The following is a 27,506-nucleotide window of genomic DNA, read 5'->3' on the forward strand; positions in this document are numbered from 1 at the left end:
CATGGGACCCTCAGAGGCCTCGGGCGGGCCTCCCCCGCGCGGGTGAGACGCGCTGCCCCGTGTGTAGCGGATTCAAAAGCAGCAATAAAACGCACTGAACAGGTCTGCTTTCCTGTCGCCGTCCGCGGCGAGTGTCAGCCGCACACCCCCTCCGCGTGGGGTGGGCCGTCCCCACCTCGCCCCTCTGCCCCGCGCCCACCAAGTCGCTTAGCACAGGATCTGCGGAGGCGCGGGGACTTGGGGACCCCTCCCCATGTCACCCCGCTGCCGGTGGCCAGTCTGGGGAGGAACCCGCAGCCTGGCGCCGGTGTCAGCACCTTCCCTGCCCCGCGCGGCCTCCCAGGGGAGACAGCCCCAGCGTGTGGCCCTGGCAGCTGGACAGCCTTTCGCCAAAATCCACTGTACTTTCCAAAGCGTGTCTTTCTGCTGAGCTGCAGCTCCAGTGTCCCTGTGCGGCAGAGCAGTGGGACAGCGTGGGCTCCCAGCGAGGGCAGACGCTTACCCAGCAGAGCTGGCAGGCAGGCCTCGAGGGGCAGAAACGAGTCACCCAGCAGCAGACAGACAAATACATCACAGGCACCGTGGTTTGGATCACTCACAGTTTGGAAGTGGTAAGCTTTGCTAGACGGGGTCGCAGGCAGGAGCTCCTGCAGCTGAGCCGTGTGCACGGCCGTCCGCTGGCCGGGGCTGCGAGCGTGGGTGCTAAGTTGCTCCCCAAAGCCCTTGTCCTCTGCGCCACACGGTCGGGCCAACTGCCGCCTGTGCACAGCTAACTTCGTTCTTCTGGGCCTGCCGGCGGCAGGGGGGCTCTAATTCCTAAGTTCACGGTCATGGCAAGTTCAGCACAGAGAGGAGGCTGGCAGGGAGGGAAATCTAAGAAGCTGCTCTCTGGGCAGAAGGGGGAAATGGGAGCTGGGGGTGGGGCCTGGGCCTCTGCCCAGCTGCAGTAACTGGCTGAGTCCTGTCCTTTCCTGCACTCCCTCCTCCCATCCTGGGCTGCCCCAGAGCAAGACTGAGGGTGGATGCAGGGCAACCCCAGGGGTCCTCTGCCATCCTTACGGAGCTGGTGACAGTGACAGGAGGGTGGCAGCTGGAGCAGCAGAACCCCACGTCCCCAACTGGAACAGCCCCAGTTTGCCCCACCAAGGAACAGCTGCAGCCTTTGGACAAGCACCCGGCTCCTCCAGCCTCAGCGCTCTTACCCCTGCAATGGGAACAAGGATGTCCTTGCCCCCAGCTTGTCATAGGATGAGGGGGCCCATCAGCATGACTCAGAGCCAGCTCTCCCCAGGGACACCCCAGCCCTGCCGTCCTGCGGCGGCGGGGGCGGTTTCTGCAAACACCAAATTCTGTCCACCGCCAACACCCTCCGTCTGTTTGTGACCCACGCTCCCTGCCCCGTTCCCAATTTCCAAGTCTGTGCTCTGGGTGCACAACTTAAAGCCCTGTGCAGGAGGGGTGGAGGGCCCCAGAGGGTGACGGGGCCACCATCCACAGGGGAGACCCTACCAAAATGGAGGGGGTACGAGGACAGTGTCTTGCTTCACCCCTTTAAGTGACGCGACCCGAGGAGAGCCGACATTAGGGGGAAAGTAACTGGGGGCCTCAGGACCTCCCCCCACCCCCCCGCGCCGGCCCCCAGCTCTCCCGTTCTGTGCCTCAGAGGGGCTGGGCTTAGGGTTCCCCGCCTTGCTTCCTGGCCGGAGCCCCGCTGGTGTGCGTCTCCAGCCCTCTGGGAAGCAGCTCTCACAGTGAGAGGTGAGCTGAGACCCAAATCGGTGGTGGGAATGCAGGGGTGAGATGGAAAATGGGGCTGGGGATGTGCTCCAGGGCGGCTCAGGGGACCGTGACCAGGGACGCTGGCACGGGCAGTGCCCCCAGCACCCGCTCCCCTGAAATAACACAGCGCCAGCTTGGGGGGGGAGGGGAGGTACGAGGCAGCTGCAGGAAGACTGGGGGCGGGGCTGCGGCCGGGGCCTGAGCAGGAGGTGGGGGGTTGGGGAGGACGGCAGGAGGGCACAGTGAGCACGCCAGGACGGGCTGCATCCAGAACGGCGGCCCCGGCTGGGGGCGAGGTTCACCCCTAACGGCAGGGAGCCCTCCTTTCTTAACTGATGTGACCTTTACATTCTATCTGGTGTCCAAAGTTACCCCCCGTCCACCCCGCCAGGCGGAGATTTCGAGTGATACCTGTTCTGGGGAGGTGGCGTCTGGAGGTGGAGGGGTGCTGGGCCGCTGGGAGCCATGGAAGGTCACGGAGCGGATTTGCTGGAGCAGCTGCAGCCCCCCTGCGTTTCCCACACCCCGTTGTCATGGTCCTTAGGGCCGGGCCACCCGTCCCTTGTTCTCTACAGAAGACTCGAAACCTTCGCTGGAGGCGCTGCAAATGACGAGCGTCCTCCAGGACAGGCTTCCTGCCTCGGCCTCACCTCAGCTTCCTCAGCACCCCGCCCAGCCTCGGAGCCCACGCCTGCCGGCCCCCCCCGGACCCCACAGGCTTTCCCCGACACGCGGGTTTCCCTGCGTTCACTCACAGGCACCCGCTGACCACAGCCGTGTGTGCGTCGGTCCTGGGAGGACAGGGCCCCGTCCCCAGCCCCCTGCCCAGTGGGACCTTAGCTGTGGCCTCACTCCCAGCCCTAACATCCAGCCCCCTAAGATCAGAGGCGGCTCTGCAGCCCCGTCTGCGCGTGATCAGCGCGTGGCCGTGGTCTCTGCTGGAGGGTGACCGTCCCCCAAGTCAGCCCTGTGACGGAGGTGGGCGCCGCGGAGGCGTAATCTCATGGGGCTGCTCGCACCTCCTTCTTTCCGTGGACTCAAGCCCGTGGCAGGAGTGAGCTCGCCTCGACCTTGTGGTGGGCACCACCCCGTCGCAAGGCCCCTGCTCCCCCTCAGATGGGGAGAAACGAGGCTCTGGCCCCAGGGGCTGCCCCTCAGCTTCGAGACCCTGTGTCCCTCTGCCTTGCAGAGCTGGGGCCCGGAGGCTGCTTTGTTTCTGCAGGGCTGTGCGCTGTCCTGATCTAAAGGGCACCGTGACTCGTGACTCGAGCGGGGACTGACGCAGAGGGAGGGAGTGGCTCCTGTGTGTGTGGGGTAGCGTTTCCTGGGGGCGGGGGGCGTGGATGGGTTCTTGGGGCCGGGACGAGCGCAGTCTGTTTCGGGGGGGCCTTGCTGATGCGGGGCACCACGCACACCTCCACCCACTCTCCCCCTTCCTGCGGGCTTCGTCTTCCTGCAACCGACGGGAAGGGGCAGCGCGTTCAGGGGCATGTTGTGAGCGTTTGCTCCCTTGGGCTTCCTTAATCCAGGGGTTATGAGGTTTTCACACTCGTGAAGCACAAACACAGCGCACGTCCCAGCCCCGGGTGCAGATTTATGGAATCTTTGCTACACGCATCGCTCCGATATTTCCTACTCAGCTCCATTCCGGGCCCGGTGATGGTGGCAGCTGCAGTGTGACGGGCTTGTTTTAATCTGACGTCCGTAGGGGCTGGTGGTCCTGGGACAGGCTGTTTCCCGGGGGAAGAAGCAGAGGCCTGAAATAGAGGTTTCCTTCAAATCTTCCCAAGGCTAATTGAACACATGAGCCAGCTGACCTCACCAGCCACCATAGTCCTTTCTGGGGCTGCCAGCGGGCCCCCTCCTCACCTGCTGCTTGGGGGGGAAGGTCCCCGGGCACCCCCTGCCCTCATGCCCTCCACAAGGCTTCAGGGCAGGTGTGGGAGACCTTGGCTTAGGGAGTCTTGAAAATAAAGTGTCACACGTAACACATGAGTTGATTTATATTAAAGACTGGGAAGGGCTCGGGTTTCACGGAGAAGAGGTGTTTCACTCTGCTGCCCCCCCAGTGTGTCCCCCTCGGGGCCGGGCGCCAGCGGACTTCCTGCTGCCAGCCCCCATCCTAGTGTGGGCGTCCATACCTGCTGACCCCGAACTCCGGGACCCAAACGGGCCCCAGCCATGTCCACGCCCTACACGGTCGGCCCTTACGTGTTCCCATGTCTCAGCAAATTCTTTCAGATCCATTTCTGTGCCCAGGGACGCGGGGACAGGGCAGCTCCTCCCACGATCTGACAGTTTCACTGTCCTTCCCACCGTGCTTCTCAGATGCCTTTACTGTTCGGGTTAATTCATTTATTTAATTTCTTACTCAACTAGGTTGGCTAATTTTCTGATTTCATAGAATTTTGTTCTCTATGATTCATTTCTCTGAAATAGAAACCATTGCGTGTGTTCCGTTAGAACACACGCAAAAGGCACACATCTTTGAGATACGCTTCTCTGCCCCAAGTTCTCGTTTTTGTGCCCCCTCTTCCTGAGAGCTGCATGGACACTAGAAACGCAAGTGTCCCACAAATGGGCAGTTGACTCGGGAGCTTTGTCGCACTGGCATCAGGGCCCAGGGAGTGAGCCCAGAAGCAGGTCCCCTCGCTCACAGCAGCTCCCCAGCAGGACTGGGGGACCGGGCAGGGGCTGCGGTGCCAGGGCGAGTTACTGGGTGGCTTGGTTTTAGAGAGTTGCGTGAGAGGGACATCGGAGCACAGCCTGGGGGCAGCGGTCTCCGGTGTGTGCTGGGAGGTCCCTCCCCCGGGGCCGGGGGCCTGGTGCTCCTGTAGCTGTGGTGGGCCCGGCCCTCGTCCCACTGTGTCCGCTAACGCGGTCCCTCGGCCCCCTTCCTTTCCTTGTCTGTCACCATCGTGTCCCTGGATCTTCATCTGAGAGTAGGGCCCGGAGGCGCCCTGCGATGTGCCGTGTGAGGCCTGTGGGTGGCAGCTGAGCCCAGGAGCCCTGCTTCCAACTGCGTGGCAGGGTCGGGGGGGTGCCAGCGCTTGCTGTTGGGAAATGAGGAGTTCGCCAGGAGCTACTCCCTGCAGGGCGTCGCTTTGGAACCCTGGCCAGAGGTCAGCTGGAAGAAAAGCAGCTGGTGCACCGAAGGGGTGGACGACGGGCTTGCACGCTGCCCCGCACCCTGCTCTTGGGCCCTGGGTTTTAATTGAGGTCAAGAGGTGGAGCGGGCGGCAGACGCAGCCCGGCCCGCCCGCGTGGGCAGCAGGCAGCGCTGCAGCCGCCTAGCCTCTCCTCTGGGCCGGCTCTTCTCAGCCCCCCAGGCACCCGGGCCCTGGACTCCCGCGGGGGGACCCCTCCAGTGTCTCCGTCACCGGGCTGGCGCTGTGAGGGGCCCTCAGCTCCCGTCGCCCAGCAGAGGCACATCGGGGACCCCCCAGCGCTCCGCACCCACCTGCAGCTCCCGGCGGCAGTCAGACCCCTGCGCTTCCCCAAACGCTGACATCTGTCGTTCCCAAGTGCGGGAGTCACCCTGGACGCGTCCACGAGAATGAGCGCCTGTCACGTGACTCTGGGGGGCGTCTCAGAGACGCTGCAGCCAGGGGCCCTGCGCAGCACTTGGCTTCTCTGTGCCTCACGCTCCCTACGGATAAAATGAGCAAAATACGCTGCATCTGGCCAACCGCCTTTTCAGGAAAGGCGAGAATGAAAGAAGCACTTTAAGAAGCGGTGTGAGAACGGCCCAGGGCGGCTGGGCTGGGCTGGGCTGGGCTCTTCACCGGACGCGGGATGGGTCAGCCCGGAGGCGCACCAGAGGGAGTGGGCAAAGTGCACGTGGGCGTAGCGGTGGGGCGGGAGGCAGGCGGGCCACCACCCCCCCCCCACCGACCGCTAACTAAGCAGCTCGACCCCTGAACTCAGATCCCCTGTCCCTGAAATGGGCCATTGCGACCATCAGGACCGGCTCCGTAAAGGGCAGGCGAGGCACACGGGGAAGGGTCCACACGCGGTACTGACGGTGCAGGAGAGCCCGTCGTCAGGGCACTCGCACGTGCACACGCCCGTGTGCACACTCACACACGCAGTGCACGCACACGCGCACACACACCTGCTGGAAGGGGCATTTCCGGCAGATGGTTGCATTGCATTCCGTGCCATCGATTGATGACTTTCTGTGGTTTTCTACTATTTTCTAACATGTATTTTAGTAGCCTTATTGAGGCAGGATTTACATACTGTAAAATACATTCATTTTCAGTGAACAATTGAGTGAGTTTTGGTAAACTTAGGACTGTGCAGCCTACACCGTCTGCTGTGGCACGTCCCCACGCCGTGTGTGGCTCCTCCTCCCAGGCGTCGCGCACCTGCCTCCTGGCTCTGTGGATGTTGCCCCTTGTGGACATTTCATGGAATCATGTAAGATGTGCTCTTCGGGTCGCGTGACTGTTTGACGTTTGTCCACGTACCAGTACTCTGCTCCCTTTTATTGCTGAATGGTTTTCCTGCGTTGTTTTGTGACACCTGTTCTTTATGGGCTTATGGTTCAGAAGCTTCATTTCTAGAACATTCTTGGCAGGTCCATCTCACGCTAGAGGACAAAGACCATCATCCAGAGAAAGGCAGGCTGCACAGAGAAGGGATCGCGGGGCAGCGGCCCTCAGGAGGGCCCAGTGCAGGGGTGGCCCTCCCCCCAGACCCGGAACCACAGACCCTCAGCAGGTGGCCGCTTCCCACCTGAGCACCCACCCAGCTCAGAAGACGCGAGTGGTTTTTTGTTTTGAATTTCATTTTATTTTTTTAATACAGCAGGTTCTTATTAGTTATCTATTTTATACCTATTAGTGTATACATGTCAATCCCAATCTCCCAGTTCATCCCACCACCACCAACCCACTGCTTTCCCCCCTTGGTGTCCATACGTTTGTTCTCTACATCTGTGTCACTTTCTGCCCTGCAAACTGGTTCATCTGTACCATTTTCCTAGGTTCCACATATATGCGTTAATATACAATTTTTGTTTTTCTCTTTCTGACTTACTTCACTCTGTATGACAGCCTCTATCTCCATCCACGTCTCTACAAATGACCCAATTTCGTTCCTTTTTATGGCTGAGTAATATTCCATTGTGTATATGTACCACATCTTCTTTATCCATTCGTCTGTTGATGGGCATTTAGGTTGCTTCCATGACCTGGCTATTGTAAATAGTGCTGCAATGAACATTGGGGTGCATGTGTCTTTTTGAATTGTGGTTTTCTCTGGGTATATGCCCAGTAGTGGGATTGCTGGATCATATGGTAATTCTATTTTTAGTTTTTTAGAGAACCTCCATACGGTTCTCCATAGTGGCTGTATCAGTTTACATTCCCACCAACAGTGCAAGAGGGTTCCCTTTTCTCCACACCCTCTCCAGCATTTGCTGTTTGTAGATTTTCTGATGAAGCCCATTCTTACCGGTGTGAGGTGATACCTCACTGTAGATTTTGATTTGCATTTCTCTAATAATTAGTGAAGTTGAGCAGCTTTTCATGTGCCTCTTGGCCATCTGCATGTCTTCTTTGGAGAAATGTCTATTTAGGTCTTCTGCCCATTTTTGGATTGGGCTGTTTGTTCTTTTAATATTGAGCTGCATGAGCTGTTTATATATTTTGGAGATTAACCCTTTGTCTGTTGATTCGTTAGCAAATATTTTCTGCCATTCTGAGGGTTGTCGTCTCGTCTTGTTTATAGTTTCCTTTGCTGTGCAAAAGCTTTTAAGTTTCATTAGGTCCCATTTGTTTATTTTTGTTTTTATTTCCATTACTCTAGGAGGTGGGTCAAAAAAGATCTTGCTGTGATTTATGTCATAGAGTGTTCTGCCTATGTTTTCCTCTAAGAGTTTTATAGTGTCCTGTCTTACATTTAGGTCTTTAATCCATTTTGAGTTTATTTTCACGTGTGGTGTTAGGGAGTGTTCTAATGTCATTCTTTTACATGTAGCTGTCCAGTTTTCCCAGCACCACTTATTGAAGAGACTGTCTTTTCTCCATTGTATATCCTTGCCTCCTTTGTCATAGATTAGTTGACCATAGGTGCGTGGGTTTATCTCTGGGCTTTCTATCCTGTTCCACTGATCTATATTTCTGTTTTTGTGCCAGTACCATACTCTCTTGATTACTGGAGCTTTGTAGTATAATCTGAAGTCAGGGAGCCTGATCCTTCCGGATCCGTTTTTTTCCCTCAAGATTGCTTTGGCTCTTCGGGGTCTTTTGTGTCTCCATACAAATTTTAAGATTTTTTTGTTCTAGTTCTGTGAAAAATGCCATGGGTAATTTGATAGGGATTGCATTGAATCTGTAGATTGCTTTGGGTAGTATAGTCGTTTTCACAGTATTGATTCTTCCAATGCACGAACATGGTATATCTCTCCATCTGTTTGTGTCATCTTTGATTTCTTTCATCAGTGTCTTATAGTTTTCCGAGTATAGCTCTTTTACCTCCTTAGGTAGGTTTATTCCTAGGTATTTTATTCTTTTTGTTGCAATGGTGAATGGGATTGTTTCCTTAATTTCTCTTTCTGACCTTTCATTGTTAGTGTATAGGAATGCAAGAGATTTCTGTGCATTAATTTCGTATCCTGCAACTTTACCAAATACATCGATTAGCTCTAGTCGTTTTCTGTTGGCATCTTTAGGATTCTCTATGTATAGTATCATGTCATCTGCAAACAGTGACAGTTTTACTTCTTTTTTTCCAATTTATATTCCTTTTACTTCTTTTTCTTCTCTGATTGCCGTGGCTAGGACTTCCAAAACTATGTTGAATAAGAGTGGTGAGAGTGGACAAGCTTGTCTTACTCCTGATCTTAAAGGAAATGCTTTCACTTTTTCACCATTGAGAATGATGTTTGCTGAAGACACGAGTGTTTGAAATGTGTTTATCTCACTCCCACCTTCCTGAGAAGCCAGAGGACAGGGGTCCTTGGCTGGTGGGAGGGGGCCCTGGGGCACCTGGTGCAGACCCTCTACAGCCTCTCCAGGAAGTGCACCCACTGCCCTGATACATGATACGTGATGCAAGGTGGAGCATTTATCAACAAGAAGCAGCCTTTCTTTTCCTTTTCGTCACCGGAGGTGTTTGGAGCTCCTTTGCCAACTGTCACCTACGGCACGGCCAGCACCGAACAGGCAAGTGAGGCACCGTCACCCAGTGCTGGTCAGAGGAGCAAACCTGGGGCAGAGCATCTCGGCTGTGGATCATTGACTGCCCAGCAGGGGCTGACGTCTGTCCCTGGCACCTTCCTCGGGAGAAGCCCCACTTCCGTGTCCCTCCGTCCACCACCTCGGGGTTCCTCTGTGTGTGTGTGTGTGTGTGTGTGTGTATGTGTGTGCCCACACTTTGTGCAGCTGCCCGGTCACCTCACGTCCTCCCAGTTTGCTCCTTACAGCAGGAGCACCAGGGACCTCTCATCAGTGGGTCACAGGACATCTCGGCCAGTGAATCGAGCAACCGGGGTGCACGTGCAGGGGATCACGGGATACGGCATCTGTTTTCAGGCTCTTTGGCCATTTTAAAAATCATTAAGTTGCCGGTAAAAAGGACACACACATCTCGGAAGAGAATAATTTTGCATTCACCCTGGAGAGAAAAAGATAGGGCGGAAGCCTCTTCAGATTCATGTGCGACCCGTACAGCTGGGGGTGGGGGGGGGCAGGAATCACAGGCAGATAGAGCCGGGAAGAGGTTTCCTTCTCTCCATTGTGTTCCCCACCTTCCAACCCCATAGGGCCAGACGTAGGGACAGCGGGAACCGAATTCCCTAGGACCTGCCCAGCTGCCCCTCGAGGAGCTTCCTGTGTTTGCCAAATAAAAGCCTCTTGGAGTCCCTCTCGAAGGGGGACAGCTCGGGACCCTTCCAGGCTCACCCCGTAATGGAAACACGGGGGTGCCGGCCGGCCTGTGGGAGCAGAAACCGCGTTCAGGGGCCCCGCTCCAGGGGCCCCGCCCTTTGGCACTGCTCCTCCCCGCGGGTCAGAGCTCACGAGCTCAGCAGTTCACCGGCTCAGGGCCCGGCAGGAGGCTGTGACCTCGGCCCAAAGGGATCAGAGCGGGCCTTCAGGGAGACCGTGTTTGGGGACCGGTGTCTGCTACCTTGTCTGCTACCTCGGGATTCATTTCCAGACGCGAGCGGGAGGGGCTGCAGTGGGGACCCGGGCGAGCTCCAGCTCCTCCAGTGCCCTCCACGGCAGCCCTGGTTCCGGGGTCTGTGCCAAGGGCCTCGGGTGGCCCTACTCTCGGTCCCTGAAAAGGAGAAGGTGGTACATGGGGGAGCTGGCTTAGCTGGAGCTGGGCGGTGCCAGCCTGGCGCGTTGTTTATTTGCATTCCAATCAACCTGCACGTAGCCGGCTATTTATGACCCTGGACCTTGGCCGGGCTCCACCACGGGCGGTTTCCCAGCCTGGAGCTCAGCAGGGTGCCTGTCCCAGGAAGCCTGGACCTCAGCAGGGTGCCTGTCCCAGGAAGCCTGGAGCTGGGTGAGTCTGGGGGTGCAGGGCCGCACCTGTGTCCGGCCAGTGGAAGAGGGCCCACACGTGGTGACACGTGGTCCTGTCCCTCCGGGGCCGCGCCCCTGACGAGTTCTCTCCCGCAGGAGGGGATGGAGGGCTCCTGGTCCCGAGACCCCATGTGCGGCTGGTGGAAGTGGCCCCGGGACGGCGAGATGCCCGCGGAGCACAGGGACGTCCTGGTGCTGCTCCCCACGCGGGAACGGCTGCGGCTGGTCGTGGGGGTGAGCGCGGAGGAGAGCCGGGTGGGCGACAGCAGGGGGACAGCAGGGGCCATGGGGTGAGCCGGGCCATGTGTGAGGGGTGGCCGTGGGGACCACATGGGGCCAGCGTGCTGGCGGGCCTGCCCTCTGGGCCCGCACTGTGTTCTAATCACACCACTGCCCCCCAGCTTAGAGAAACGGGCGCTGGCTCTGGCCACCTTTACACAGTGTGTGTCCCTCGGTCTGTAGCCCCCGGCTGTGGCCCAGGCCAGACACAGTCCGCAGCGTCCGGGGCCCGCGTGGGCTGATTTTGTTCCGAGGGGCCCATCCCTTCTGGAGCCTCTTCCTGTGACCCGGGCCGGGGTGGATCTGAGGGCAGCTGCGTCCTCGGCCTGCAATAAACACTAAAGCTGCTGAGGGAACCAGATTCTGACCTGGCAGACGGGAGTCAGGCCGCCCACACCTTGTCTGCGGGTGACCGTGAGGTCCTGCCTGGAGGGGCGAGACCGCGGGTCTGTCCTCCCAAGAAGGTGGCTCCCGCCTTCCCTGGGAAGGGCAGCCCCTAAGCGCTGGGCTGGGGGACAGCGGAGCAGGGGTTCGCTCGACAGTGTCCGTGAGAGACCCTGCTTGGCCTCTAGCTGGTGGCCACGTGACTCAGGTTGTCCTTTCAGGGGAGATGTGAATTGTCGCTTAGGAATCCATGGATTCACTCCACACGCAGGGTGACACCCAGGCGCAGGTGCAGGATGGAGGCTCTCTTTAGGAAGCATGTGACTCCTGCAAACTCCCACCAGACAAGGCAGCTGTTTGAAGTCAGAGCCATTAGCTAAGAAGCCTCATCACAGAGGTGGCGTGTGCCCGACTCTGAATGACACTTTGTCTGCGAGCACCAGTGCACCCCTGGGGACGCAGCTCGCCTTTGCCGCCTTCCCCCGGCCCCCAGCCACCCCAGGGACAGCGGTTGTCACGCAGACGTCTTCAGGGCGACCTGTGTCAGCCAGCACCGCTGACACAGGTGCCCTGCAGGTGCCCCGGCTCCGCTGCTCCTCCCTCCCTGTGAAGGAGAGCCCGGAATGAGGGAGGGGCTGCACGCTGGCTCCGCACGGGGACTCCCGGCCCCGCAGGGACCCTCCCCGACGGGACTTCCCGGGGAGCAGGGGTACGGAGAGCCGGGGAGGGGAGCCCCCGTCTCTGTACAGCAGCTGTAGGGGTGCGCGGGGCCTGGCCTCAGCACAGACACCCGCGGGGACACACGGGGCAAGCCGGCCGTGCTGTGGGCCCGCCGCTGTGCCCCGCGGTGACTCAGAGCCTGCACCGCGGGCTGCCTGCGCCCCAGCTCCGGCCCTCGGGACACGGGGCGTCTAGTGGGTTAGTGCAGGACCAGGTCGCTTCCAGCCGGGATTTTGATGTCTTTCCACCTCATTCCAGTTGCCCGAGAGGAAATGAAGTGGCCTGAGTCCTCCGGTGCCAGGCGGTCTCTGGAGCTCGGTTGCAGTGGCCTTCCGGGCGTGTCTGAGCTGAGGTCGAGGCCTCTCTTCCCCATCTCGGCCCGGAGCAGCCCCTCCTGCGCTGACCGGTGCCCCCGCGTGTCCGGCTCTGCCCCCTCCCTTAGCCCTCTCCACGCGCAGCCGGGCCCCTGCCCCCCGTTGGTCTGATCTCACAGACGGGGGCACTGAGGCCCAGGGTTGGCGAGCACTCGGTGCTGAGTTGGGGCTGCAGCCCAGGCCGCCTGGTTCCAGAGCCCGTCTGCGCTCTCGCTGCAGGTGTAGCCCCCTGCCCGCAGGGGAGCAGAGCCAGGGCAGCAGAGCTGGACAGGCCACGGGCTCCTGTGCTCTGGAGCCCCAGGCCCCGTCTTGGTGGCGTGCCGGGGAGGGGTCAGCCCTCCCATTTGGCCTGTGAAGCGAGTGTTCCTGATGGACGTTGCTGACTGTGAGAAATAAGTTCCTGTTTCTGGGAACGCGGGGGGCAGGGTGCGAGGGGGACGGAGAACTCAGGAAGCTAACGTCCACGTGGAAATGTCTATCTCATGTGTTCAGCCATCGCGGACGCTCGGGCTGTCCAGGGCCCAATCAGAGGAAGATGGAATCTCTTTGTCTGTCTTTCCTTCCTACTCTCACCTTGTCTGCCTGTCTTAGTTGAGTTGAGAGGCAACGGAAAGCGCCTAGAAAGTTGGCTGGCCCCTGGGGGAGGGGGGTAACCTCATTGAAGGTTAACTGTGGTTTATGAAAACGCAGCACTTGAAGTGGGAGGGGTCAGGCGAAGAGCGCTGGTCCCTGCAAGGCTGGTTTGGGGCTGCCTTTGGGAGAGGGCGGAAGGGGTCTGAGACGCCCCATGGCTCCCGGGAATGTCTTGTCTGAGTCCCGGGAATTTCTCCTCTGCTCAGGGACACACTTCTGTACTGGAGTCAAGGCCCCCAAGCCTCGGCGTCCCCATCCAGCGATGAGACGCTGGAGCTGATCGATGGGTTTTCCGGGGGTTTGCTGTGTCCTTAGAGGTGCCTCGTGCCACGGGGAGGGTGCAGCAAGGGGACTTGGGGCGGGTGGGGGGGGTGGAGGGGAGGTGCTGAGGCATTGGCCCTGCCCTACGTGAGCCTGGTTCCTTGGTGAAATTCACGGGAAGGTCGTCCTGAAGGACCGTGCATCCAGAGCAGAGCTGAACCCTCTAGATGGAGACGTGGATCTCGGCTGCGACGGGGCCCACGGAGCCAGCCTCCAGCGCCTGTGGTCTCGCCCTCCTGGCCCTGCAACTCGGAGCCAGCGGAGCCAAGTTACTTCCGGGGCGTGTGCAATGGGCTAGCAGCGAGGGAGGACCCCGTATTTAACTGTACCGCGTGCGTCTTCACACCAAGCATTAGGAAGCCATGGGCTGGGAAAAGCCTTGCTGCGAATATGCGTCACCGCCATCGCGGGCGGAGGGATTGTCCCTCACCAAACCAGGTGGACGATGACAAGGCCGGCCTCCCGGGCACTGACCACTAAGAAGCGGGACTCCCAGAGTCACAGGAGCTCCGCCTGTCCCCGGGAAGCCTGCGACCAGCGTCCTCAGGCTGCCCGGAGCCGGGCCGCGGGGCCGTCGCACTCCAGCCCCTCAGCTGCCCCCGTAAATGGGTCTCCATTCGGTGAACCCGAGCCTCCAGCAGCCGGCCTCACACACACGGACACGGGCGCCAGGCGGCAACGTAGGCCTGTGGGGACCAACCACCGGCCCAGGAAGCACAGAGGACGGAGGGCCAGACCCACCAGGGAGATGTGTCGGCTACGGGATAAAGGACCCTGTGTGCCCAACAAATCAACGGCCGGGGAAGGGTCCCGGGGTGGGGCCTTCCTTGAGTCTGGATTCAAATCAACAAAGCATGAAGACATTGACGTTTGTGAGACAACCGGAAATTTGAACGTGTGGGATGGCTGATATAAGGCTGTTGTTAACGTTTTAGGCGTAATGAAGCATTTGTGGGTGATGGAAAGCCGACTGGCTAATAGTTGTGTTGAGGGAGAGAGCCCGCCCTTCCGTGTACACACACCGACGGAAGAGCGACCTCACTCGTGCAGGCGTGGACGCACACCCAGGACTGGGGCCGCGTGGGAGCGGGGAGGGGCGGGGAGGTGACGGCGCTGGGGGCTCGGCCTGGGCCCTGAAGCCTGGCAGGAGGTCCCTGTGAGGCAGGACGGCTGCTGTGGCAGAAGTGGGGCGTGGGGAGACATGGGCCTCCCCTGCAGCACACGCCCCTGTCAGGGGTGCCCAGACGCCAGCCCCGCTTTCAGGAGTCGCCTAGCGATGCTGGCTTAGGGTGAGGAGAGAGCCCGGTGGGGTTCCTGGGGGCGGAGCCTCCCACACCCCGTCCTTGCAGGGAGCAGCCTCCTGTCCTGGGGTTGGGCACGCCACCCCCGCCCTCGTGAGGGTCCCACCCTCTCACAGGCGGCCCGCTGCGTTGGGGGGACTTCTAGCCGTCAGCCTGGGGAGTGACCAGGGACCCCGAGCCCTGACTCTGCTGAGCGGGAAGCCCGCTGAGCCAGACCCCCTGCCCACCAGCCCGGCTTGGTGGACCCTCCTCTGGACTCCCTCCTCTTCCAGGGGTCGCCCTGCTCGGCGCCCTGAGCACCTCCCATCTCTATCGCAGGTGCAGGCCACCGGGCACGAGCTCTTCCAGCAGGTGTGCGACCTGGCCGGCATCAGAGAAGCCCACTTCTTTGGCCTCAGTGTGATAAGAAGTAAGCAAGTGTCGCCCGACGACCCTGGGCCCCCGGGCCCCTCCCAGGGCAGGGAGGGCGGGTGCTTGGGGCTGAGTCTGAAGGAGGCCCCAGGCCTCTGCCTGGTGCCGCCTGGTGCTGACGTGTTCCAGGGGCACCGGGCTATCTGGGCGATTCCCTCTCACTGCACCGGAGCACAGGCGCGTGCACTCATGCTCACACATGCAAATATTTACATACTTACACATTCACACACATGCACACTCAGGCACACACATACATGTTCAAGTATTCACGCGCACACAAACACACATAACCACACTCGTGCACACTGTCTCACATATTTACATACTTACACATTCACACGTGCGCACTTACATACACTCATGCTTGCACACTCATACCCTCATATACTTATTCACACTTATAGGCACACACTCACACGTATTTACATGCTCTCACACTGGTGCACACATGCACACACACACATATACACTTGCACACTCCCCTCCTCTGGAGGGAGAGGGTGAGCAGGCTGGAAGCTTGCTTTCTGGAAGCCCTGGCCCTGCTGGTCTGCAGGGCCCAGTTCAGAGCCGTGGGTCAGATGGAGCCTCCGCGGAACCCTGGCGTGAGGAGGGGCAGTGCTGGCAGAGGAGGTGGGGCGGCCGCCTTGTCCCCCCGTCCCAGGCTCCCTCCAGGCCCCCGGGCTGAGTGGACGAGCACAGGGCAGAGCCGGGGAGCTTGACCCTCCGCCTGGATCCCCCAGCCCGCGCACCCCAGGCAGGCGTCCAGGTGGGGGCCGAGTGAGATGGGGAGACCCCAGGGGGACATGGGCTCTGAGGACCCGGCCTCTCCCTCAGCCGTCCGTGCAGCGTGTCCTGCCGATTTGTAAGCATTTCTCCGAGGGAAACAATCCCGCGGTGGCCCCCGCGTGATGACCCAGGCCTTCGTCCCACGTGGGTTCCCTCGGCCCCAGCCGCAGAGAGGATTCCGTGCTTGGGCCGCCTGACCCCTCCGGGCCCCGAGCACAGAGATGGAGGCCCCGGGCTTGTCACTGGTGCGACTCCCGTCCTCGCCAGGCTCTCTTTGCCGCTTGTAATTTCATCTCAGCGTGGCTGAGAGCCGAGCCCTGGGACTCCTGGTGGCCGAGTGCCTAGGGGCTAGGGGGGCGGTGGGGGAGGCGCGGACCAAGCAGGGAGGAGAAGGAGGATGAGGTGGGGTCACAGGTCAAGGTCCCGATGGGAATTCCCGCCCTTAGACCCCGCCACGCGCCCCCTGGCGTGGACTTGGGGTGTCCCGTGTGGGACCCCCAGGCTGGCCCGGGGGAGGTGGTAGAGCTCAAGACAACCGCCTTTTCTCCTGTCTGTCAGGAAAGAGCTCCCCAGTTCCGGGCCCCGGACGGAATCGGGGGACTTCGGTAAGATGGTGCTGCAGGCAGGGGGCCCGGCGCCCAGCATGGGGTTCACGTCCTAGAGTAGCAGCTTTGGGTTAAATTTTAATACTAGTGGACTTTTCCCGGTTTGCCGGGAAAGCTCAGTTAATGGGTAGCTTTGCCCCGGTTTACACTTCTGTCCAGAATCGCCGTCTTAGCCGTTGGACGCTGCCGCCTTGTGTCTGGTCCTCGCAGACAACCAATCAGGACGCGGGCGTTTCTAAGGAGTTTGATTCGTTTGGGGGAGGAGGGGGTTGCCAGTGCTCATTCCTCAACAAGTCTGTCGTCTTGTTCTAGAAGTTTCCCACCTCATGGAAATGAAGTCCCCATCGTTCCAGAGAGGGTCCTGGTGGGCCTGGTGGAGGCTGAGCGGGGGGCTGGTGTAGGTGGCGGGACCCGCTCACTTCGCGGCACAGGCCTCGTGGCGTAAGACCGGGCACACGCGGGCGGTAAAGCAGAGACAGGGGACGCACACACGTGGTGACTTCATGCGGGGACTCGTTGAGACCCGGAGCCCTGGGGGGAGGGGGGTCGCAGGCTCTGGGGGGCGCCCTACCCCTGGGACGCAGTGGTTGGGTTCAGTGGTCCCCTCTTCCTCCTGAGCTTTGTCACTTGGGAGCCTGGGCCTCTGGAGCATCTGGAGGTGGCTTAGCTGAGGGTGTGTGTCACTCCGGGCCTCTCTGGTCCAGGACAGCTGCCAGCCCTTGGGTCCCCCCGCCAGGGCTTGAGGTGCAGTGCCGCCACCACCTGACCCTCCGAGGCCCCGCTGGGGTCTGGGTGTGGGACGTGCAGGCGGGCTCAGACTCAGTGGGTGGGCACGTTGGGGGCTCCAGACGCAGGAGTGAGGATGGACCTGAAGCCCGGCCACCGGCAGTAAAATAATAGAGGGACGTCGGGGGAGGGGTGGCAGGCTGGCCACCGGAGCAAGGAGGTCTCAGAGGAAGAAGCAGGGGGGCCGGTGGGGTTCACAGGCCCACCCCAGTCTCCCTCTGCCCAGGACGGAGGGACGCGCAGCCAGCCCCCCGTCCTGGTAGCCCTGCAGGATAGAGGAGAGGTGCAATGCTCATTTTACTGAAAAAGTATTTTGAGAATTTTCAGACATCCATGAAAGTAGAGAAAAGAGCATGCAGCAATTGCCAGCCTTTTGCCATACCTGCTCCATTGAACCCTGAATGTTTTGCTGATTATTTAAAATAAATCCCAGTCTTCATGCTATTCCATCCCTAAATACTCTTTACATATCTCTTGAAAGAGAATATTTTCTTAAATAGCCACAATGCCATTTGTACCCCAAACAGAATTAACAATTTCTTGATATTATTTAATATTCGCTTGATATTCAAATTTCCCAGTTGTTTCGGAAATGTCTTTTTATAGCTGTTTTGTAAGAATAAGGACCCAAATAACGTCCCCGCGTTGTGTTTTTGTCACCTTGTCCCGAAACGTCTTAGGGTCAGGGGCAGCTTCTGTGCACCCTGCTTGGGCCTCAGGTAACAGGTACCTCAGACCAGGCGGCTTAAACGACAGAAACCTGTTGTCTCGCAACAGACCTCTGGAGGCTAGAGGTCTGAGATCCCGGGGTCAGTGGGGCCATGCCTCCTGAGGCCTCTCTCCTCGGCGTGTGCTTGGCCGTCTTCTCCCCTGGAACTCACGTGGCCGTCCCTCTGTGCAGACCTGTGTCTGAGCCCCTCTTCTTATGTGGACACCAGTCCCACCGGAACAGGATCCACCCTAGTGACCTCATTTTCACTTAATCACCTCTTAGAAGGCCCAGCTCCAAATACAGTCACACTGTGAGGTCCTGGGGGTTTGGGCTCCAACATAAGAATTTGGGGACACATGCGGCTCCTGACACCCCTCCCCTTTTTCGTGCCAGTGGCTTGCTGAGGCCAGTGCGTCCACTGTCCCGCTGGCAGCCCCACACTCTAGGGTCCCATTTCCTCCCAGCATCACCTAAATTGGCTCTCACCCCACACTTCCCTGTCCCGGAGGTTGGCTGGACGGCTCAGTCACTCCAATCAGCCTTCTGGGTGGGACAGCATCACACGTACCCCAGGCCTGGCCCCGGGCGTGTCCGTCACCCGACGCCACGTCTGGGCCCTACTTCTAGTGGTGCGAGATTGGCCCGTGGGTTCAGGTGGGCAGTGCTGGAAGCCCACGTCCAGCGGGTGGGCTGCAGCTGGGAGGCTAGTGGGCGACTTTGAGAAACAACACATTCGATCCGTTTCTAGTGCCTTTGTCGTCTAGGTTAGTGACGCTGTCAGGACTTTTCTTCTAGAGCTTGAACTTAAGCTGAAGGTGGTTTGTTTGTTTCTTTTCTTTATTGTGAATTTGGGGGGGAGGTTGGAAGGAGCAGGAAGGTGATTTAGATAATCATATGGGAAAAAGGGCCCTTGCAGCGCCTTGCAAGGCGGGCTTGGCTTTTCACTCCTGTTCCCACATGCGGGCTCCTTAGACAAAACCCCGATCCTTTAACAGCACCGCCAAGGTCAGACGGCATGCGATGGCTAAGCCTGTGGGCTCCGACCACCCTGGGGGAGCCTCCCTGCCACAGAGGATGGTCTAGATGAATGAAAAGCAGTGCTTGCTCAGAGCAGAGGTGGGCACACTTCCTGTACAGGGCCAGATAGTGAGCGCCTCTGGCTTTGCAGCATGAAAGCGGCTACAGACGTTACGTAGACAGAGGAGCCCGGCTGAGCTCTGCTTGGCCCAGGGCCCTCCTTTGCTGACCCCGGGCTTCGAGGGTCCTTGGCCTGGGGGTGGGGTGGGGCTTACCCTAGGACCCCTACCAGGGCTTTATTAGCTGTGTGACTGGCGTGTTTCCTAGCCTCTGCAAGGCCCGGTTTCCTCCTCTGCAAAGTGAGCATAGATACAGCCGATGTGTGGAGGACGCGAGGATGCGGGGATTGGCTCAGGGTCCCAAGCCCAGAGCCTGCACACGGCAGGCTCACGCCTCCTGAGGCGGGGGCTGCTGAGCGGTGTGGCGGCCCTGCCCTGGTCCGCTGGCACCGCCCTGCCTATACCCTCCAAGGCGGCCTCCTGGAGCTGGGAGGGGTCAGGCTGTCCTGCTGTCGTCAGAGAGGGGCCTGCAGGTGGCGCAGTCGAGGCCCTGAGAGTCACCGGTTCTGGAGCTGAGCCCGACAGTAACAGAGGGAGGCCGGCCCGCCCCACGCTCCTCTCTAGAATAATCTCATTTTTCTCCAGCTTACAAAGGAAACACGTGGTCGTAATAGTCCGAAAACACAGAGCGTAGAATTTGGAAAGAAGGGTCCCCCGTGACCATTCCCAGCGTGACCACGTTAACCTGGTTGTTGACTTGAAGTTGGGGAGCTTGGTCCCAGGTTTATAGGCCTTTCCAGTTTCGAAGGACTCGGTCTGCAGCTGGGAGAGGGGCTGTTGGGAGGAAGGAAGACCCTTCCCGACGGTCGCGCCCCCGGCAAGTACCAGCTCCAGTGCCATCGCGATGTCAGTGTCTAGGTTTCAGTATCTAAAGATTCCACACTTTGGAAAACCACCCGGTAAAGCCTGCACGTCAGGAGACACGCTCCTTCAGCCGGCCACCCCGAGGAGGCCACCACGTGTGACTGGTCGCACATGGGCCCCTCCCAGCACGCTCTGCTCCAGGCCCTGCTTCTCTTTGTAGACAGCGAGCACGTCTTCATGGATTTGGAGCAGAAGCTCAGCAAATACTTCTCAAAGGACTGGAAGAGAGAAATGCATAGAGTGAGCTAAACTGCCAGGCGGGAGGGCAGGGTGGAGGGGCCCGGGAGGCCCAGCTGCTGGCCCCCGGGGGGTCCGCCCCGCACCCCAGGTCCCGGTGCGGAGTCTGCCGGGCGCAGGGAAGCCAGCCACGTGGGTGCAGGTGCATGCCCTTGAGTGTTCTGGACCTTTGCTCAGCTTTTCCTTTTAACAAAGTGACATAAAATCATGGACTGCCCCGCAGTACGGACCTGAGCTGTAGCCTCGGGCTGGGTCTGAAGTGATGGAGGTGATGGCTCCCTCCTGAGCACCAGCCGGGGGTCAGCCCCCTCCCCCCAGGTCTCAGTACCACCTTCTCTCCACGCTTCCACCCCCAGGGAAGCGGCAGGCCCGGTGCCCCCTTCGTGGCCTTCCTCAGGGTGCAGCACTACGTGGAAGACGGAAGGCTTATCAGGTAAATTGCTCGCTGGTTCTCTGGCACGTTCCCGGAAGGGTGACCACCTGTCAGGATGCGGTATCGCTGTTGCTTGGGGAGTAGAGGCGCAGCCATTCTTTTTAATTAACCAACATGTAAAGACTAGGGCAGAAACAAGAGAGTGTTTCAAACACGGGTATTTTTATGCCCTAGGGTGGGGTTTTTCCCAGGTGTGCGTTGGCGGGTCTGCGGATTCCTGTGTAAGTGGGGACCATCCTCCTGCTCTGGGCTGCATGCCCAGCTGCTGGTGCCCCGCCCGGATGGGAAAGGGCCCCAGGCTGGCACACCTGGAGGGCTTCCTTCTGAGTTCCTGGGGCTACCTTCCCGAGAGAACCCCACCAGAGCATGTGGGAAAATACAGACCCTGGGGCGCCCCAGGAACGAGTTAGCCCAGACCAGGGGCGGGTAAGCGGGGCCCGTGTCCCAGGAATCCCCTGAGCAGGTGCAAGCGGGCCAGGGTCCCCACAAGCCTCCCCAGGCAGAGAGCTGGGGGGGGGGGGAAGGTTCTGGAAAAGTCTCGGAGGGGAGAACAGGCAGGTTGGGGGGAGGGAGCGTGGCTGCCCCGTGCTATGGGGCCAGTCGCTGGTGGTAGTGTTAGAAGATCTGAACTTGTTCTTCCCAGGGGCCCTGCTCCCTGTGTGTGTTGGGAGATTAGCAGAAGAAAGGGGCCCGTCTCTTGGGAATGAGCGGCTATAAACCAGGTCTGCCGAGTCCTGGGTCCCAGGAGCCCTGCCCGAAGTCAGGCTCACCTGGCTTCTCAGCAGCTGGGGGGGCGGCAGCACATCCACCTGAACCTCCCCCGCTACAGGGCCCTGAGGGTCCTGGGGCCCTGGGGCAACGAGACGGGGCCTGGCGGGCGGGGGCCGGTGACTGGCGGGGTGGGAGGCCGCGGGCTGCAGGGGGACAGCCCTCCCGAGCCCGCTCGCCTGTCAGCGACAGGAGGGCCAGGCACCTGTACTACTGCCACCTGAAGGAGCGGGTGCTGCGGTCCCAGTGCGCCCACCGGGAGGAGGCCTACTTCCTGCTGGCTGCCTACGGGCTGCAGGCCGACCTGGGCAATTACCGCGAGCCGGCACACTCGGGCCGCTACTTTGAGCCGCAGGCCTACTTCCCGCAGTGGGTGAGGCCCCTCTCTCCATCCTGGCCGCCGCCCCCGGGGGCGGGGGGAGTCCCCGGGCTAGAGGGGGCGAGGAGGAGGGGGAGCCGGCTGGACAGATGGCCTGCGGCTCCCTCCCCAGATCATCACCAAGAGGGGCAGCGCCTACATCCTCCGGCACACGCCCGCCCTGCACCGTGAGCAGCGGGGCCTGAGCCCCAAGCAGGCCGTGCTGCACTTCATCCGGGAGGCCTGCCGCCTGGAGGACGTGCCCGTGCATTTCTTCAGGCTGTACAAGGTCCAGCTGCGGGGACGCCAGGCGGGGGAGGGCGGTTCAGGCCCGGGACGCACCTCCCCAAGGGTCCACAGGGCGGCCGGGACCCCGACCCAGGACAGGAGGGACAGAGTCCCCACGGCTGTCCTAGGACCGGGACCCCGACCCAGCATCAGAGGGGAAATGGGAGGAGGCCTGGGGACCCCACCTCAGCCCTCAGGCACCCCTGGTCCACCAGCGAGGGTCTGCGAGGAGGGCCACAACCCCAGGCCCGGGGCTCTAGACCTTGCCAACGTCTGTGTCCTCTTAGGATAAGAAGGAGGACCGACCTACCATTGTCCTGGGACTGACCCTCAGAGGAGTGCAGGTCTATCAGGTGACTGGCAGGGGCCCTCCTCTTCTTCCTCCTCCTCCTCCCCCTCCCCCCTCCCCGTCCTCCTCCCCCTCTCCCCCTCCTCCCCTTCCCCTCCCCCTCCTGTCCCCCTCCTCTCCCCCCTGCCCCTCCCCTCCCCTCCCCTCCCCTCTCCTCTTTCTCCTTAACGCCCCCTCCCCTCCCCCACGGGGGCTGGCCTTGCTGCTTCCCTCTGGCTGGCCCTGTGCACGCGGCCCTGCTGTCTTGCAGGAGGTGAACCACACTCCACAGCTGCTCTACGACTTCCCCTGGCACCACGTCGGGAAGCTGGCCTTTCTGGTGCGTGTCTGATGGGGTCGGGGCTGGGGACGGGGGTGTCTTAGCCCCCAGGAGCCCAGGGGAGCCTGGTAGACGCTTGTCCTTCAGGACACTGACCAGGCATGTCATGGCCCATGAGGTGCAGGCACAGCCTGAGGCCTGGGGGGTGTCCCGCGTGGAGACGGCCCCACCCTCTGGCAGTGCCCTCCTGCCAGGCTGGGTGTCGTGGTTCTCGTCACCAGGAGAACTTCTGGCTCCTGCGTGGAGACAATAAAGGGGGGCGAGGAGGAGGCCGCAGACGCGCTCCATCCAGACGCCCTGGGCCGGGCCTGGCGCCGGGCGGGTGGCAGGGACGGTGGGCCCTGGGTGCAGGCTGCACTCGAGGGCCCAACAGGGCCGTGGGCCACGGGGTCCGCCTCCCCCAGCCCAGCGCGGCGGGCGCCGAGTTACAGCTGCCCTGAGGCCCCTCCCCCACCCGCACCGCCAGGAGAAATCAGGTGGCAGGACAGAAACAGGGCAGCCCCAGCAGAGGGCCTGGCTGATGCTGTGCTCTGGCTTTCTCGGTACGTCACGTCGCGTCTCTTCTCCGCTCAGGGCAAGAAGTTCGAGCTCTGGCCGGACGGGCTGCCCGTGGCCCGGAAGCTGGTGTACCGCACGGGCTGCCCCTGGCGCTCCCGCCACCTGCTGCGCCTGCTCAGCGCCAGCCACCAGCTGCGCCTGGCCCTGCAGCCCGCGCTGCGGCGGCTGCGGCAGCTGGAGGAGGCCCAAGGTGGGGCCGTCCGTCCGCGCCCACCCCTCCTCTGCGGTCGAGGCCGGACGCTCTGGGCACGGCAGCCCACGTCGCACCCTGTTTTCCCACCGGGGGGTTGGCAAGGGGGTGGTGGCGACCCCACTCCTCCAGCTCTCCTGGGGCCTGATTCTAAAGGTGGGGGCCAGGGGGGAGGCGAGGCGAGGGCTGCGGTAACCCCCAGGCGGTTCCTGGAGGCCCTGGCAACGCACGCATGCGTGTGTGAGCATGGCGTGCCTGTGTGCGCATGTGTGCACGCCCGCTTGCGGGGGCTGCTTGGGGTCCCTCGCACTGAGACCTGAGAGCCCTAGGGCAGTGAGCACGAGGGCGAGTGCTAGGAGTTTACCGGCTGCCGGGGACAGATGCCACCTGGGGGCCTGGGCTATGACAGCGGACATTCGGGGCCCTGGTCTCTGGGTGGCACTTCCCTCCCCCCACTCTGCATCTTCCTGGGCCTGGCGGTGGGCTGGACCCCTGGGCCTCTGTCGGCCACTTGCGGCTCCGTCTCCAGCGCTGTTCTTACACCGGCGCCCCCCCCCCCTCCCCCCGCACAGAGAAGAAGTGCTACCGGGAGTCCTGCATCAGCGACGTGCTGGAGCTGGAGCTGGACCTGGACCCGGCCAGCAGGGCGTCCCCTGGCTCCGCTGGCAGCGGGGACAATGGGGACGGAGGCTGGCGTCCCCCGCACCGCCTCTCACTCCTCTCGTCTGGCAGCCACTGCAGCTCCCACTCGTCGGGCATCGAGGCCGACTCCCAGCTGGCGGGGCCCGTGGAGCCCGGGGAGATGTCGGTGGATGAGCCCTTCGTCGGGGCGGCAGCGCTCCGCGGGGAGGAGCCGCCCTGCATCTCCGGCACCAGCCAGAGCAGCCATGGCACAGTTGGTGGTGGCAGAGGTGGGCCTGAGGGCGACACCCGGGACCAGGGGGAAGGTGAGTGTGCTGCTTGGCTAGATGCCGGCTGGGTCGTCACTGTGCGTGCCGGGAGAGGCTGGGGTGCTCGTGACCCTGGTTCTTGGGGACCTTGTTACACAGGGGCCCCTCCACCACCAGGCCTGGGAGCAGAGGAGGGAGGACAGGGCCCTCCCTGCAAGACGTGGTGGGTGGTGGTCCTTCAGTCCCCCTGCAGCTGGTAACTCCTAGGGAGCCTGGCCTGGCCAGCGTTCCTCATGTAAGATCCCATCGGAAAGCATTCAGCCAGGTTTCTCTCTTGCTACCCGCGGGGGTCAGTAGAAGTCACGTGACAGTCGGCCACTTATGAGCCATTCTAGGACCAAGCACCCACCCAGCTTAGCATGAGCTCCTTGTCCTCAGGGATGCTTCTGCAGTAGGTCTGGGAGCGGGGGCCCTGAAGTGGTTCCTTGTCACCCCAGGAAGGTTACGCAGGCTCTGCTATTCCCTGAGCACCTGCAGCGTCTTTGAGAGTGGATGCAATGGGTAATCGTGGGGACCAGCCTCAGGGCCCGGCCACCCAGGTCCACCTAGAGTCACCCAAGGTTATGCAGGGTCACCCAGCATCACCCAAGGCCACCCAGAGTCATTCAGGGTCACCTAATGTCACCCAGAATCATTCAGGATCACCCAGTGCTACCCGGGGTCACCTAGAGTCACACAAGATCACCTAGGACCAACCAGAGTAATTCAGGGTCACCCAAGGTCACCCAAGATCACACAGTGTCAGGTGGTTTTGGTCAACCTGCCGTGTCCACCTTTACATTCTGAGCGATAAAGGACAGATCGGTCTCCAACTCTGAGATTTTGCCCAAGTGTGTGGTCTGCAATCTGGTATGAGCAATAATAATGATAAGATGGTGTTTGCCCAGTAAGCGCCTGCTTTGATTAGACATCAGAGCACTTGGACAACTAAAGCAGCCCGGTGCGGAAGGACAGGGCAGTGTGAGTGGGGGGCAGGGAGTGGGTGGGGTCCTGGGGGACCCTGCGGGGAGAAGGCTGGGACAGGCGGGGACCACCTAAGGGGAGGACCCCGGGTCGCCCACGGAAACCATCGCTCCTCGAAGGGGCTCCGACACCTCACGTGGAGAACACGCGTGATAGTCTGGGGTTCCAGATGACCTGCAGGCAGGAGGCCAAGGTCACAGCCCACCCCTCTGTGACCCTGAGGCCTGAGAGGAGGGGTGCGGGAACCACAGAGGCACCCTGTCTCATCCCAGAGTTTGGGGCCCTGGGGTGGGCTGCCCTCTGCAGGGAGCAGGCGGGTGTCCCCAGGCCCTGCTCACGTGCCCTTGCCCTCCTCGCAGCCTCTCCCCAGCAGCCGTTGGCCGTGGTTCGGGTCACGCTGGTGAGCACGAGGGGGCCGAGCGCTGAGGCCCTGCACCAGGTAGGTCCCCACGTGGGCCAGGCGGCCGCTCCCTGTTCTGCATCGTGCCCCGTCAGGTCAGGGGCCCTAGGCCCGCCCAAGGGTCCCCGGGAGACTCCCTCGGGCAGTGGGGGACCCGTGAGGCTTTAGGGAGCGAGGCGGGTCAGGAGCTGGGTCTCCTTGGCCTCCGCGGCTGAGAGTTCGGCCTGCCGAGTGGGGCGTCCACCGGCCCCGCCCCCTTCCCAGGCGGTGTGCGGTGTGAACAAGGCCGGCACAGCTCGGGCCCCAGGAGTGCGGGGCTCTAGGGGTCTGCGCCCCGGCCCCCAGGAGCAGGAGGGGGGCCAAAGCCAGTGGCCCTGGGAGGTGGGGCAGAGGAAGGGGGGCTGGAGGTGCCGGGCCCTGCTTAGGGCGGACCTGGGGGAGCCCCAGTGGGCGGGTGGTGACCCTAGAAAGAGAGTGAATGTTAGGGTGCGATTTGAGTCAGAGGGAGGCGGGCGGGCGCGGGGGGGCCGGCAGGGGGTTGGAGTTCAGCGGGGACGGGGGCGGGAGGGGGCGAGAGTGGAGGGGAGGGTGAGGCGGCTGCAGGACGGCCTCGTGGTCTCTCCCTGCAGGTGCCGGAGGCCCGGGCGGCAGCCGGCCCCGCGGACCCGCACAGCCGCAGCGTGGACGACGTGCGCCCCGCGCCCGCCCCGCGCTCGGCCCCGCGCCCCGCCCCGCGCAGCTGCCCCCTCCGCCGCGCGCTGGACCCCGGGCCGAGGAGGTCCGTGAACTCCCGCTCCCTGGACCTGCTCGGAGAAGACCAGCTTCCTGAGGAGTTTGTGGTGTAGACGCCTCGGGGCGCCGCTTCACCCCCGCAGGGCCCCGTCCACACCGCACGCCTCCGCCCACTTGGCGCTCTGTCCCTGCAGCGCCGCTCCATCCACGCGGGGCTCCGTCCACGCCGCTCGGCTCTGTCCATCTCTCCATACGCGTCTCGCCGGCCCTCTCTGCCCTGGAGGCTCCCGCCTCCCACCGCCAGGCTGAACGGGGCCTCTGGCGCCGCCCCTTTTACCTGGCGGCTTTGCACCTTCACCTGTCTCAGGGGTGGAGCCAGCTGTGTCAGGCCTGGAGGTGCCGACTAGGTCTCACGTTCCCTCCTGCTCCGACTATGGCCGGTCCGAGCATCTTCCGTCCGCGTCTCCAGGAGGCAGAAGCCGAGGTCCGGGGCTCCAGTCTCTGCGCAGTGGCGCGTGGGCCGCGCTGCCTCTAACGCTCGAGGGAAGGTGTCTCAGCTCAGGGGTCCCCAACCGCCCGGCCGCGGCCTGTTAGGAGCCGGGCCACACAGCATGCCCTCCGGAGTTCGCATCATTCCCCCCCACCCCCCGCCGCCACCCCGCCCGTGGAAAGATTGTCTTCCACCAAACCGGTCCCTCATGCCAGAAAGTTTGGGGACCAATGTCCTAGCTGCTCGCGGACATTGGAGGGACCTCTGGGGTTCCCCTGCCACCAACTCCTCGATGGATGGTGAGACCAGGAACAGCAAGCTTCCCGGGAGTCCTTGAGCACACGGTCACCATCGCTGTCACTGCACTGGCCACAGGGTCCCCAGACCACCCTCCCTGCAGCCCCTTGCTGCTCACAGCCCTGGGCCCACTGGACAGAGGCGCCTCTGTGAGCCGTGCGCCCAGCTGCGTCACCCCAGACCCTCAGCAGAGCCCACTTTGTCCGCCGTGGGTACCCAGAGGCACCGGGCCTGGAGCCGTACAGCCACGTGGACACTGGTCCCGTGGGGCTGGTGGCAGGAAGTGGGAGGGGCAGGCTAAGGAGGAAGCCGTCATCTACTCTGACCCACAGAAGGAAGGCTCCAGAAGAAAGCCCGCCCGCGCAGAGCCTGAGTTTTCTCCTTTCCCATCACAAGTCAGGCTCTGAAGGTGGTCCTTCCCCACCTCCTGCCCCAGTATCCACCCAGCCCGGAGGGCGTCTGGGCACCAGGGAGCCATGGCATCTAGTCAGCACTGGTCACCCCCCGCCCACCGGCCGTTCATTGCCACTGCCCCCTCCC

General features: G+C 61.7%; 1 protein-coding gene across 1 annotated transcript; it reads left to right on the plus strand.

Moving 5' to 3' along the window:
- Positions 1 to 10,228: 10,228 nt before the first annotated feature.
- FRMD1 (FERM domain containing 1) lies at positions 10,229 to 26,292 on the plus strand. Its single transcript, XM_068551227.1, has 13 exons — positions 10,229 to 10,299; positions 10,416 to 10,553; positions 14,650 to 14,740; positions 19,795 to 19,874; positions 20,222 to 20,304; positions 21,259 to 21,445; positions 21,564 to 21,719; positions 22,006 to 22,071; positions 22,318 to 22,386; positions 22,960 to 23,134; positions 23,707 to 24,081; positions 25,407 to 25,486; positions 26,077 to 26,292. Exons 2-13 carry the CDS (start codon positions 10,422 to 10,424, stop codon positions 26,290 to 26,292), a joined length of 1,710 nt encoding a protein of 569 aa, XP_068407328.1. The 5' UTR covers positions 10,229 to 10,299; positions 10,416 to 10,421.
- The last annotated feature ends 1,214 nt before the right edge of the window (positions 26,293 to 27,506 follow it).

This window comes from Eschrichtius robustus, chromosome 9 (assembly GCF_028021215.1).
Source record: "Eschrichtius robustus isolate mEscRob2 chromosome 9, mEscRob2.pri, whole genome shotgun sequence".
Classification (NCBI taxonomy): domain Eukaryota; kingdom Metazoa; phylum Chordata; class Mammalia; order Artiodactyla; family Eschrichtiidae; genus Eschrichtius; species Eschrichtius robustus.

What these genes read in the sequence shown, in the direction of transcription:
- FRMD1 (XM_068551227.1), top strand. Translation starts at nt 10,422, where the DNA reads ATGGAGGGCTCCTGGTCCCGAGACCCCATGTGCGGCTGGTGGAAGTGG. An exon ending in ATTTCTTCAGGCTGTACAAG is followed by an intron (nt 21,720 to 22,005) that starts GTCCAGCTGCGG and finishes GTGTCCTCTTAG; the next exon opens with GATAAGAAGGAGGACCGACC. An exon ending in CACCCGGGACCAGGGGGAAG is followed by an intron (nt 24,082 to 25,406) that starts GTGAGTGTGCTG and finishes CCCTCCTCGCAG; the next exon opens with CCTCTCCCCAGCAGCCGTTG.